The sequence below is a fragment of the Hylobates moloch genome, unplaced genomic scaffold, assembly GCF_009828535.3.
Source record: "Hylobates moloch isolate HMO894 unplaced genomic scaffold, HMol_V3 SCAFFOLD_10, whole genome shotgun sequence".
Taxonomy (NCBI): Eukaryota; Metazoa; Chordata; class Mammalia; order Primates; family Hylobatidae; genus Hylobates; species Hylobates moloch.
The window spans coordinates 86316009-86328030 of record NW_026652285.1 but is presented as its reverse complement, the minus strand read 5'-3'; the positions used below and the strand labels follow the sequence as shown (position 1 = coordinate 86328030).

General features: G+C 51.7%; 1 protein-coding gene across 7 annotated transcripts in view; it reads right to left on the bottom strand.

Moving 5' to 3' along the window:
- The window catches only part of COL27A1 (collagen type XXVII alpha 1 chain), a 157603-nt gene that overhangs the window by 83583 nt on the left and 61998 nt on the right, over window positions 1-12022 (bottom strand). For all 7 annotated transcript variants that reach the window (XM_032164950.2, XM_058445493.1, XM_058445497.1 and 4 more), the window contains 2 exons: window positions 9825-9878; window positions 7410-7454 (listed from right to left, as the gene is read on the bottom strand). In XM_032164950.2, the coding sequence (XP_032020841.1) occupies window positions 7410-7454; window positions 9825-9878 (99 nt within the window). The remainder of the gene's footprint in view (window positions 1-7409; window positions 7455-9824; window positions 9879-12022) is intronic.

Below are 12022 nucleotides of genomic sequence, written 5' to 3'. Positions count from 1 at the left end.
TCCTCTCTCCCTTGTCCATCCTCTGTGACTGATCTGACTATCTGGCTGCTGTGTGGTTTCAATGTGCCCGACCTCTCTGGGCCTCTGTTTCCCGCTACCCAATCAGGCTCTACGGAGGCCCATGGCAAGTGCTCTGAGGTGGGGGCACAGCTCTGAAGCATTGGAGGAACAAAGGCTGCCCCAGTAGCCAGGCTCAAGAATGGGAACTGGAGTTCTTGTCGGAGCTGCCTGGAGACGTCTCGGAGGGAGGCCAGGCAGAGAATGAAAAATCACATTCCTGCCTGGCTCCTGCAGGAAGGGCCAAGGGGACTATGTGACGGAATGCCCCCGAGGAGAGAGAGAGACAGACAGACAGACGGTGTGGAGTTTGCAGATGGCAGCTCAGCCTGCCTGAGATGATGCCGATTCTCACTCTCCCAACCTCAGAACAACTGGAGTCTGGCCTTGGCCCATCCTGACCTGTGTGATCTTGGGCAAATGCTTCCCCTTTCTGGACTTTAGGATTCCCATTTGATTGGATTAAACAAAACTTCCCAGCTGAGCCTTTGCTAAGAAATTCTGCTTTCAGGCCCAGCATGCCGTCATGGCTCACGCTTATAATCCCAGCACTTTGGGAAGCCTAGGTAGGAGGATTGCTTGAGGCCAGGAGTTCAAGACCAGCCTGGGCAACATAGGGAGACTCAATCTCTACAGAAAATATTTAAAAATTAGCTGGACGTGGTGATGCATGCCTATGGTACCAGCTACTGGGGAGGCTGAAGCAGGTGGATCCCTTGAGCCCAGGAGTTCAAGGTTACAGTCAGCTATGATAGCATCACTGAACTCCAGCCTGGGCGACAGAAAGAGACCCTATCTTTGAAAAAAAAATAGAGAGATAGAAATTCTGCTTTCAGGTCCCATCAAATAATCTCACTGAGAAAGTGAGGGCTCAGTTTAACGGGTGATAATAATAAGCAAATGCCAGTTGCCAGCACTGTGCTGAGCACTTGACCTGCCTTAACCCAGTAATTCCTCACCGCAGCCCTTCAAGATCAGTCTATTACTGTCCCCATTTCATAGATGAGGAAACTGAGGCTCTGAGAGGTTAAGGCTCCAGCGAAATCACAGAGTCGGGGCACCACTGGGATTCACATTAGGCAGCCTGTCTCCAGAGCTTCTAGGCCATTCTGAGGGGGTCTCTGGAGAGGAGGGAGAGAAGCCGGATTGGAAGGGAGGCCAGCTGTCTGCAGAGAGCCGCATGTCCACAGGCCCCTCTGGCTGCTGCTTCTCTCCTTTCCTGGACAAAGGCAGCCAGGGTGGCCCAATCAGAGTTCCCCCTGATGCACAAATAAACAGAGCGGGCTCTGCTGGAGGAGTCTTGCTCTGACGGGGACCAGGCAGGGCGGCAGGCAGAGGGGTCGCCAGCAGCTCGGGAACACAGGCTCTTTCTTCCTCCCTCCAGGCCTGAAGTGGCTTGTTGTATGGGACTGAATTCAGTGCAGGCCGGATGGTCACCTGTGTGGGGCCTCGGGGAGTCATGGTGCAGCACCCCACTCCCCAGGTCCTACTTGCTGCCTCAGCAGGTCTCTCCAAAGGGGTCTGTGTGTGGTGGGGGCAGGGACCTGGCATGGGCATCCAACCCCAGGGGAGAAGGAATCTGGAAGAGAGACCCCTGCCTGCAGGCCACACCCGGAGAAGGTGCCAGCTTGCAATAGGGCAGGTTCCCCTGTGTTGGTGGGACCCCCACATTGGGCTACAAAAGCATTTCCGGGAGGAACAAAGGAAACTCCAGGCCAGCATCCCTCGAGGGCAGCTTGCAGAGCAGCCGTCTACTGTGTACCAGACGCCCTCGAGGCCAGCTTGGCCGGAGCCACTCAGAATGTCATGTCCCCATGAAAAAGAATAATGAGTAAGTCCCTTAATTTGGATCCTGTTTCCACTTTTCTCTAAGCTCCCAGACACCGCACGACACACTGTGCCCTTCGTCTCACTGACTCCCACCAACAACACAATCAGCCCTGTCTGTCACCGTTTAAAGAACGCCCACTGTGTGCCAGATGCACGCTATCCACTTTGAACCCTCCTTAGCAATAGCTAAGTGTCACTCTGGGCACCTTTGCCATGCCAGGGACAATGCTCGTGGCTCGGACACTCACCAACTGCTCACAGTAACCCCAGGAGGTAAGCATTGTCAGTCCCACTCCATTTTACAGATGGGAAAACTGAGGCTTAGGGACAGGGGATGTAACCTGCCTAAGATCAAGTAATAAGCAGAGGGCAGAGGCAGGACCAGAACCCAGGTCTATCCATCCATCTGTCTGTCTGTCTGACCCTACAGTCCATGCTCACAAGGCCTGAGTTGGCTGTTGACCAAAAAAAAAAAAAGAGTGGGACTGACAACACTCAAGGTTGCCTTTCCTGTTGCTATGTCTCACATGAGATAGGGCATCAGGTCAGGTTGGAGACTCAGAAAAATTGAGTTGTGCTCCCCTGACTGCCAACCAGTGGACCCCTGGAGGCTAACATGGGGAATGGCCGGTGCCCATCCTTCATGATGGTGCTCACACATCTCACCTTCCTGCCCCGCTCTTCCTCCTTAGCTGCGACATACTTAGCCACTGACATATCTCCCCGACCCTGGCTCAAGCTGTTTCCTATACCTGGAGTGCCGTGCCCTCCACTGGCATTGTTAATGCCTATTTGTCCTTCGGCCTCCAGCGCTAACATCACTTCCCTGGCCCCAAGACCAGGTCATGTCCCTGCTGTCAGGCCTCAGAGCCCCATGCCTCTCGCTCAGGGCCCTTCTGACACTGACCATCCTTTCTGCGTGTGCGTATGGGGCCACCACCTGTGCTGCCCCCAGACCCAAAGGCAGGTGCCTGCTCTGAGGACCTCACCTCTGTGATCCCAGTGCCTAGCACAGGGCACAGCTCTGAGGAAGTGCTTGGTAAAAGTGGCTTAATGATGGTGAAAAAGAAAGCTAAACATGCTCACTTATAATCCCTCTGAGGACTGCCTTTGAAGGCCAACAATGCCAGGCAGGTTAGGGACAGGGACCTGGAGCTGTAGTCAGTTCTGGCTGCTGTGTGGTCTTACTAAGCACCATCTCTCACACCAGAACAGCCCTCGCACTGCCCAGTCCATGCTGTCACACACCCACTATCTCTGTTCAGCACAGAAGTCTTGAGGAGCTGGGGATATAGTGCAGCAGTGGAGAGTGTGAGCTGTGACAAGCCAGGTCCAGCTCATTGGCTGTGTGACCTTGGGCAGGTGCTTCACCCTCTCTGAGGCTCAGTTTCCTTAAGTGTAATTTGGTGGCCCCACTTCCTACCCTCAGAGGGCTGTTGTGACAATTAAAAACTTGGCACAGGGTTGGGTACAAGAGGGTTTGGTGCATGCCAGGTGGTAGGGTATCTAACTTTGCTTTATAGACAAGGAAACAAAGCCAGGTGATCATTTAGTGGCAGAATAAGGTGGACAAATCCATTGCCCCTCACATGCTGGATTTGTGGCCAGATCACATGTTCTTTGGGTCTCATTAAATTGTGGAGGAGCCAAAATCTCCTCTGTGTCACTCTGAATAGAAAGGACAGAAATCGTCTTTGTTGAGCAGATTCTGGAATCAGGCACGGTTTTCTTGAGGGCCTGCCAAAGGGTTTCAGTTACTCAAAGAGGGCTGTGTGGAGGCCCTCTCACCTCTGAGGCTGCAGGGAGCCACCGGTGGCTCATTGGAATTGAGGCACATGGACCCTGGTGACAAGCCCGACACTTCCACTCTCTAACTGGTGACCTTGGCTTCGCAAGGCCTCCCCAGCCCAGTGCATGCATTGCACACATAGCAGACAGACGCTCAATAAATGTTAGTTTGTCCTCTCACGCCCTTCCTCCCGGCTGCAAGGACCCGGGGGGACGGAAGGAAGGTTTGGCTTCAGTCTGCATGCAAATTGCTTCAACTGACTAGACAGAGGCATTGAATAAATTTGAATTTCCACTAAAATGATTATCAATACATGGAATTCCCATTTGCTCAGCTAAAAACCCACATCCTCTGGAAAACCGTAGGTGACTCACAATCCCTCTTCCTCTTTAACTTCTGGTTAGAAAATTCCTTTCCTTTCCAGCTCTTTGGGGAGACAGTTTTTTTCCCCAGGCACAGAAGCTGCTGTTCCCAAAAATCAAGGTGGAAGGAGGCATTTGCTCAGGGAGCAGAGGTGATTTGATGGGCTCAGGCCCAGCCCTGTGACCCCACAGTCACAGGAGAGAGGACACTTCATCTTGGCAGTGAAAAGAATCTAAAAACTAAGGAAGCAGGATGAAAGTGGCCAAAAAAACACACAGCATGAAGGAACCACAAGGCAGAACAAATCAGCTCTGGGAAAAGGGGGTACCATGAAATGCAGAAAGGCCCAGGGCTCTGCCCCCAGCGCAGGCTGCTCAGAAGCAAAAAGAGGAGTGCCCTGGATTAGGACTTGAGATTCATGGCCTCCATCCTCACCTGCCAGGTATGTGACCTTGACCAAGGGCCTCAGTTTTCTCATTTGCCGAAAGGGTTTCTCCTAAGAGACATTGCAAATAGCGTTGCCAGACTGGACAATTAAAAAGACAGGATGCTCAGTTACATTTGAATGTCAGATAAACAATGAGTGACATTTTAGTATAAATGTGTTCTAAATATTGCATCTGACATTCAAATTTAACTAGGTGTCATATTTTATCTGGCAGCCCTAACAGTGGAGTGCAGCAGAGAGCTCAGGTAAGAATGAGCTTTGTAAAGAACCAGGAGGTCTCAGCACTTTGGGAGGTCAAGGCGGGCAGATCGCTTGAGCCCAGGAGTTGGAGACCAGCCTGGGCAATGTGGCGAAATCCTGTCTCTACAAAAAGAAAATACTAAAATTAGCTGGGCCTCATGGTACACACCTGTTGTCCCATCTACTTGGGAGGCTGAGGTGGGAGGATCACTTGAGCCCAAGAGGCAGAGGCTGCAGTGAGCCAAGACTGCACCACTGAACTGTGCCTGGGAGACACAGTGAGACCCTGTCTCAAAAAAAAAAAAAAAAGAACCAGGAGGGCTACGATGCTATAGTCCAAAACCCCAGAATCTGGGTTTATTCCACTAAGCAATATCCTTGCTCCTCTCAGGACCCAGCCTAGTGAACGCTGGGATGATGACAAATAGGAATATGTGCCAAGGATGACAGACAGGATATGTAAACATCCCTTCAGAAAGGCTTTGGGACTGGAATTGTTTAGCCTGAAGAAGGAGCCCTGGGAAGCACAGACAAAGAGCATTTTACACCTCAAACAGCCTCACTCAGGGACAGTGAGGACCACTCGGGCTCCATCCACAGGAAAACTCTGAACAATGAGAGCTCTGTAGAATGGACTAGGCTCCCAGAGAGGGAGGGACTTTTTACACTGGAGGTGTTCAATTTGGAGTTTAATCACCATATGACCAAGATGCTCCAGAAGGGATTCCTGTTGGGCTTAGAGAGGGTCAGATTAGAAGACTTCTAGAGAGTTCTCGAATTCCCATGGCAGATATTTCTTTTTCCAAAGCATTTAGGTCAATGCCTTGTGCCAAAGAAGGTGCTCAGCAAAGTCCTACTGAATGGACATCAGGGATGACAAAATTTATGACTCATGTGTTGACACTTCCTCAACCCCAGCCAAGGCAGACATCACTCATCAATTGCAGCACTCTCTCCCACCAAGTTCCAATGTGACTGTGAAATTTTTGTCAATTCAGTAACCCGGATAGCTGCTACGAGGTGTAAAATACCACGTGTATGTAATACAATAACACCAACAATAGCTATTATTATCATAACTAGTACTTCTTGAGTGCTTACTATATACTAGGCACTTCACATATTAATTTATCTACATCCTCACTCACAACAATCCTCTAAGTTAGGTACCAGTATTGTTCCCATTTTACAGATGAAGAAACTGAGGCATAGGGCGGTTAAAAATTTTGCTCAGGATTGTGATTACGTGAGTGGTAGAGCTAGGATTTGAACCTAGGTGGTCTGGTTCCAGAAACTGTTCTCTTAGCCACTGGACTGGAATGGACTGTGTGTTTCTGTGCTCCTAATAAGAGTGGATACAATGATCCTATTTCACAGAGGGGATCCCTGAGGCTCAGGGAAGAGAGGTCAAGGTGAAGTTCAGTCAGGAGGTAGCAAAGCCAGGATTCAGACACGGAGGGCTCTCACCTTCTGCCCACCTCACCCAGGTTCTGCTCCCACTCACCTGAGCAGGCACAGATGGCCACGGGGACATCTGGGCCTTCTTCCCAGGACTGGCCTTCCCTGAGTGATGGGGTCCCCCGCCTCCCTCAGGGGCCTCCTCCAGCCTCCCTCTGAGCAGAATTTCTCAGTACAGTTGCTGGAGTGGTAAAGCTGGAAGCTCATTTGTCAAGCTAGCAGATAGTTAACTTGTGTTCCTCCACGGGCCCCCAGACTCAAACCCCATGAGGAATGACCCAATGGACAGGGCAGAGGGGGCAACAGACTATGGGGACACCTGGAGTATCATTTCCCAGGCTCTGACCTCTCACTGGCCCCCGGGGCTGGGCCCAAGGTTAACACTCATTCCACTGAAAGCGCAGCAGGGGCCCTGGCTTTGGCTAGAACCACTCCTCGAGGCCTACACCACCTGGATGGAGTCAGGTCAGATTGCCTCCCACCTCCGCGTGTATAGGCCTCTCTCAGCCCTGGGCATTTCAGGAGGTAATAACAAGAATTATTATAACAATATTTTCCACTAGCACTTACTGGGTGCCCAATCCTGTGCCAAGGACTACACATGTGATGCCTCCTTTAATCCTCATGGCCACTCCAGGATGATTCTGCTATCACCTCTACTTCACAGATGAGGAAACTAGGCCCAGAGAGGGTAAGTGGCTTGGCCCAGGTCACACAGCCAGGATGTGGTGGGCCTGTGACTTGAACCTAGGTGGTCTCGCTCCAAAGTCTGCTTGGAGGAAAAGAGTGCAAAAGACCAACCTGCCGGCTACCTCTTCCCTCTGGACCTGGAACACCTCACCTGTCAAATAAGTATGCCATCACCACTTGCCCACACCTCCTTGCAGAGCAATGGCCATGCACGCAGCAGGTGTGAAAGTGCTTTGGCAATCTTGTGTTCCAAGTGCCCATCTCATTTAACTAATAAGGAAACAGGCTCAGAGAAGGTAGGTGATCCACCTGAGGCCACACAGCAGGGCTCTCCTCCCTCAGCCCGCCTGCCCTCCCCTACCCACCTTCCCCACCCAGGTTGGTCTCTCCTGGCCCCCCAGCCCCTCCGGGGGTTTGATGAGAAAAGGGTCTTTTCAACCTCCCCTGCAGGTCCTGCTCCTGCCTCCCCACATGCTGGCTCCACCCTGAGTCTCCTCAACACCCACCTGCTGCCCCAGGCATCGGTGTACTTACAATGAGGCCGGGGACTCCAGGGGGGCCTGGCAGGCCCAGTTCTCCCTGCAGATAAAAAGAGACCAAGGTGGTTACTTGTCCCATTTCCCTCCAGGGCCCCTCCCTCCATGTCATCCTCCACACAGGCACCTGGTGGGGTCTTTCAGAGCTGAACACTCCTTATTCCTGACCACAGGCTCCAGGGACTTTCCTGAGCCTGGCCTGGAGTTTGGACCACAGCCATCCCCTCTCTGCCATCAGCTTTCCATATCTGTCAAATGGGGAGGTCAGATTTTCAAATCCAGTATCTTCCCATTGGAAGCATAAAGGAATGAGCGGAATCACGATCAAGGTCGTACAGATGTGCATGATGCTTGACATTTCATGCTCATTTTATAGACAGGAAAACTGAAGCTCCAGAGGTTAAGTGATTCACCCAAGGCCAGGTGCAAGGAAATGACAAAGCCATGAGGGCTCCAAGCTGAGAGCCTCTCAGCCGGCCTCCTTCCCTTTCTCAGATGGGAGGTGCTTGGCCCTTGGAGAATCCTCCCCAGCACCCCAGACCCTCACATTTCCTTCTTCCAGGGCTTCCCAGAGACTGGAAAGAGTTCTAGCCCGGGAGTCAGGAGACGAGGCTGTGTGTGTGATTCATCCCCCTACACCTCAGTTTCCTCGTCTAAAACGCGGATCTTCCATGGCCCACATGAGAAATGACGGGTGGAAGGGTTTGAGTCAAGCTCAAAATGGAAAAGTGAGAATAAAACTCCAGGGCTCTAGACATTGTGATTAGCAATGAGAAGAAAGCAACAGCCTTTGCTTCAAATGAGAGGAAGAACTGGACATCAGGTCTTTTCTGTTCCTCTATGCCGGGAGCATAAAGACATCCCTGCCGCTCCCCAAGGAAACTCGCAGAATGATACTGCATATCGCTAAGTTAATCTAACAAGTGCTGTATTGAGGGAGAGGCTCTGGTTTCCCCCCACCCCATCCCTTTGCTGGTGCCCCTTCTTCCACTGCAATGTCTCTCCACCTATCTCCTCATCCCAATGCAAATGTTACTTCCCTGTTCCCTTCTCCAAAGAGGCACCTGGGACCTCTCTGATCCCACCCATCCCACTGCCTGTTGTGTGACAGAGGAGGGCAGTGGCCCATGAACTCCTCAAGGGCAGGACTGTACCCCGGATTGCCCAGTATTTTACACAGCCTCACCCACTGAACCCATGTGATGAGGCAACACCTTGGCTGCCCTCCTTTCATTCTCACAACAGCCTTTTTTTTTTTGAGACAGAGTCTCACTCTCTTGCCCAGGCTGGAGTGCAGTGGCGTGATCTTGGCTCACTGCAACCTCCACCTCCCGGGTTCAAGCAATTCTCCCCTCTCAGCCTCCCACATAGCTGGGATTACAGGTGCCTGCCACCATGCCCAGCTAATTTTTTGTATTTTTAGTAGAGACGGGGTTTTGCCATGTTGGCCAGGGTGGTCTTGAACTCCTGGCCTCAAGTGATTTAGCCATCTCAGCCTCTCAAAGTGCTGGGATTACAGATGTGAGCCACTGCGCCTGGCCTCAGGCTGGAATTCTGATCCCCGCAATTTGCAGACAAGGAAACTGAGATTCAGGGAGGTGAATGGACTTTTCCAAGCTCACACACCTGACCGGTGGTACAACAAAATTCAAACCCAGGTCCGTAGGGCTCTGAGGTCAAGGCTATAATCCCCAAGGAAGCCTGGCTGGGTCAGGCTCAGGGAGCATTTGTGGAACTGAATCAGCGCCTAATCGGGTGCTGGTTATGAATGCAGCAGCCACCACTGCAGAGGGCACAGCTGGCACAGCTGCTCAGGCAGGAAGCCCCAGGGGGAGATGGGCGGGGGGGCATGAACACCTTCTCCCACCAGGGCCTGGAGCCGGGAAGGGAAAGACAGACTCGGCTCCCCAGGGCAGGCTGACCTGGCTCCTCGTGGAACACAGCCTGGGCCTCTAATTATTTACAAACTCTATAAACATGCCTGTGGTGGGAGATTCCTTTGGAACTCAGCTCTTCCTTTTCTCCAAACACGGCCTGCAGACCGTTTGCTTCCCCATGCCTCTGTCGGCTCATAAACATTTCTGATGCTTTGTAAGATGGCAGCAGCTGAGGCCTCTCCAGTGGGGAGTGACCCATGAACCTTCTGAAGTCCTGGAAATGGGGTGCAGCCTGGAGCTTTGGACACAGGGGCTCAGTGGGCTGGGGACTCTTACAGGGGGGCGACAGTGCAGCCACAGTAGACAGGAACCTAGCATTTAGAGACATCATGTAATTTGTCCAAGGGTGCCCAGCAGGTAGTTCACAGGGCTGGGATTTGACCCAAGTCTGTCTGACCCTAAAGCATGGGCTCCTAAAATCTGCTATGTGTTCACTCGGAATCTCGCTCCTGTACCCAAAGACCTGAAATACTTACAGGGTTTCCATCCAGTCCGGGAGGGCCTCTTTCTCCAAAGACTCCAGGAAACCCCTGGAGGGCATGAGAGAGAACAAACATCTGTAGGTTAGTGTTTTCACCTTCAGGGTGGGCTTTGATCCAGACCCCCAGGGGGGACACAAGGACAATGTCCAAGCAGTCTCACTCCTTGGTCATGGGCAGACAGTGGGGTCCTGAGGTCACCCCTACCATCGACAAGCACCTGCACGTAAAGAATTTCTCAGGGCTCCTTTTATTTTCTACTCAATCTCTCAAAAGAAAATGGTACCCAGCTCCCCAGCATGAAAATGCCAATCCCCTATTCAGAGATCTGGCTCTGATGGAATGGGAAGCACACAGACTAGGGGCGGGAAGCACACAGACTAGGGGCAGGAAGCTGGATCTATGCCAGTTTTAAGAGCCTCTGTTTCCCCACCGGTCAAGGAGGGGAAGACCTCTGTTGCATTTCCCAGCTCAGACCTTCTCTGATTGTGGCACATTCTTCAAAAGCCACCCAGTGAAATCATGATCCCCATTTGACAGATAAAGGAAATGAGGCTGTGAAAGAGTTAAGTCACACCACCAGCGAACATGAGCACAGCCTCCATAGGCGTTTTAGCAGCTCAGAGAGATGTTGAGCTGCCTGGCCCAGGCAGGTCTGGTCCTCTCGCCCCCTCCCTGACCCCACTCTGGAGGCCGCTCCACGCTCTGGGGAGATAGGCAGCTGGAAAAATATCAGCTGTAAGGACACCTTCGGGGGCCGGGGACAGAACTCCATTCCTACTTCAAAAGGAAAAGAAAGTCCTCAAGCTTGGAGTTGGGGGAAACCTGTTCTCCTCCCCTCCTTGAATTCAAATCATTGTTTTTCCAGGGAAATGTAATAAAAAAAAAAAAAAAAAGCACATGTTTTCCTGACCAAGTGAATGCTGGAGCTATGATTCAAATGGTAAACATTCCTCACGGAGGATCATCCTGTTTTTGGTTCCTAATACTACTGGAGAAGTCCAGTGAGTACACTAAACCCAAAAGACCAAACCTATAAACAAAACCCAAACCAAAGTCTCTACTGGTTAGGTAAAGACACCTTGAAATGTGTGTGTGTAACCAGGTGTTTAGCCTGGCCCTGGCCCTGCCCCACAGCCCTACTCCCTTTAAATCTCTCCCCTGCCAGGAAGTCCTCTTGGATTGACATTCACCCCACAGAAGGTGTGGCTTCATTCAGACATCAAAAGGAGGAAATGAGAAGACAATAATGAAATTCAGACCAAGCTAGTCACTTTGCATGAAAGACTTCATTTGCGTTTGATATCTATCTTTGAGGGAAAAGTTATTGGTCCCATTTCACAGACGGGAAAATTGAGACTCGGTTAGGCAACATCACATGGCCAAGGTCATAAAGCAAGCAGAGCCCAGGTCCACCTCTGGAGTTTGGCATGTTCATATGAGCTACGCATGGGCAAAGCCTGGTATGCAGAAGCTGCTCAAATGCGTGTCCAACTGGTTGCAGAGGGTGGCAGAGGAGTATGGCAGGGGAGAGAGAGAGAGAGAGTGTGTGTGTGTGTGTGTGTGTGTGTGTGTGTGTGTGTGTGTCCAGATCATGTCTTTGTGGGGGCATATCTGACCTTACCCAAGCTTCCTCCCCCACATCTTTAGGGTCTCTCCTGGCAAATTCCAGTCTCACCTAAACCAGCTCTTCTTGGTCATGCTGAAGGTATATCGTCTCACCTCCTGGGACAAGAATCAGCCAGGTGGGCTGTGGCCAGGGGAGCTTTCTTTTTTTTTCATGATACAGGGTCTCACTCTGTCATCCAGGCTGAAGTGCAGTGGCGTGATCACTGCTCACTGCAACCTCTGCCTCCTAGTGATCCTGCCACCTCAGCCTCCCAAGTAGCTGGGACTACAGATGCGCACCGCTACGCCTGGTTAATTTTTGTATTTTTGGTAAAGATGGGGTTTCTCCATGTTGCCCAAGCTGGTCTCGAACTCCTGGGCTCAAGTGATCTGCCTGCATTGGCCTCCCAAAGTGTTGGGATTATAGATGTGAGCCATGGCGCCCAGCCAGGGGCACCTTCTGAAGGCATTGAGTTCCCACCTCTGGCCTCTGAACTTTGGGGTATAAGGACCTGGTAGGAGAGGAAAGCAACTCCTTGAGACAAGGGCAATGTATGGCTGGGCACCTGGCTGACTCCACATGGCCT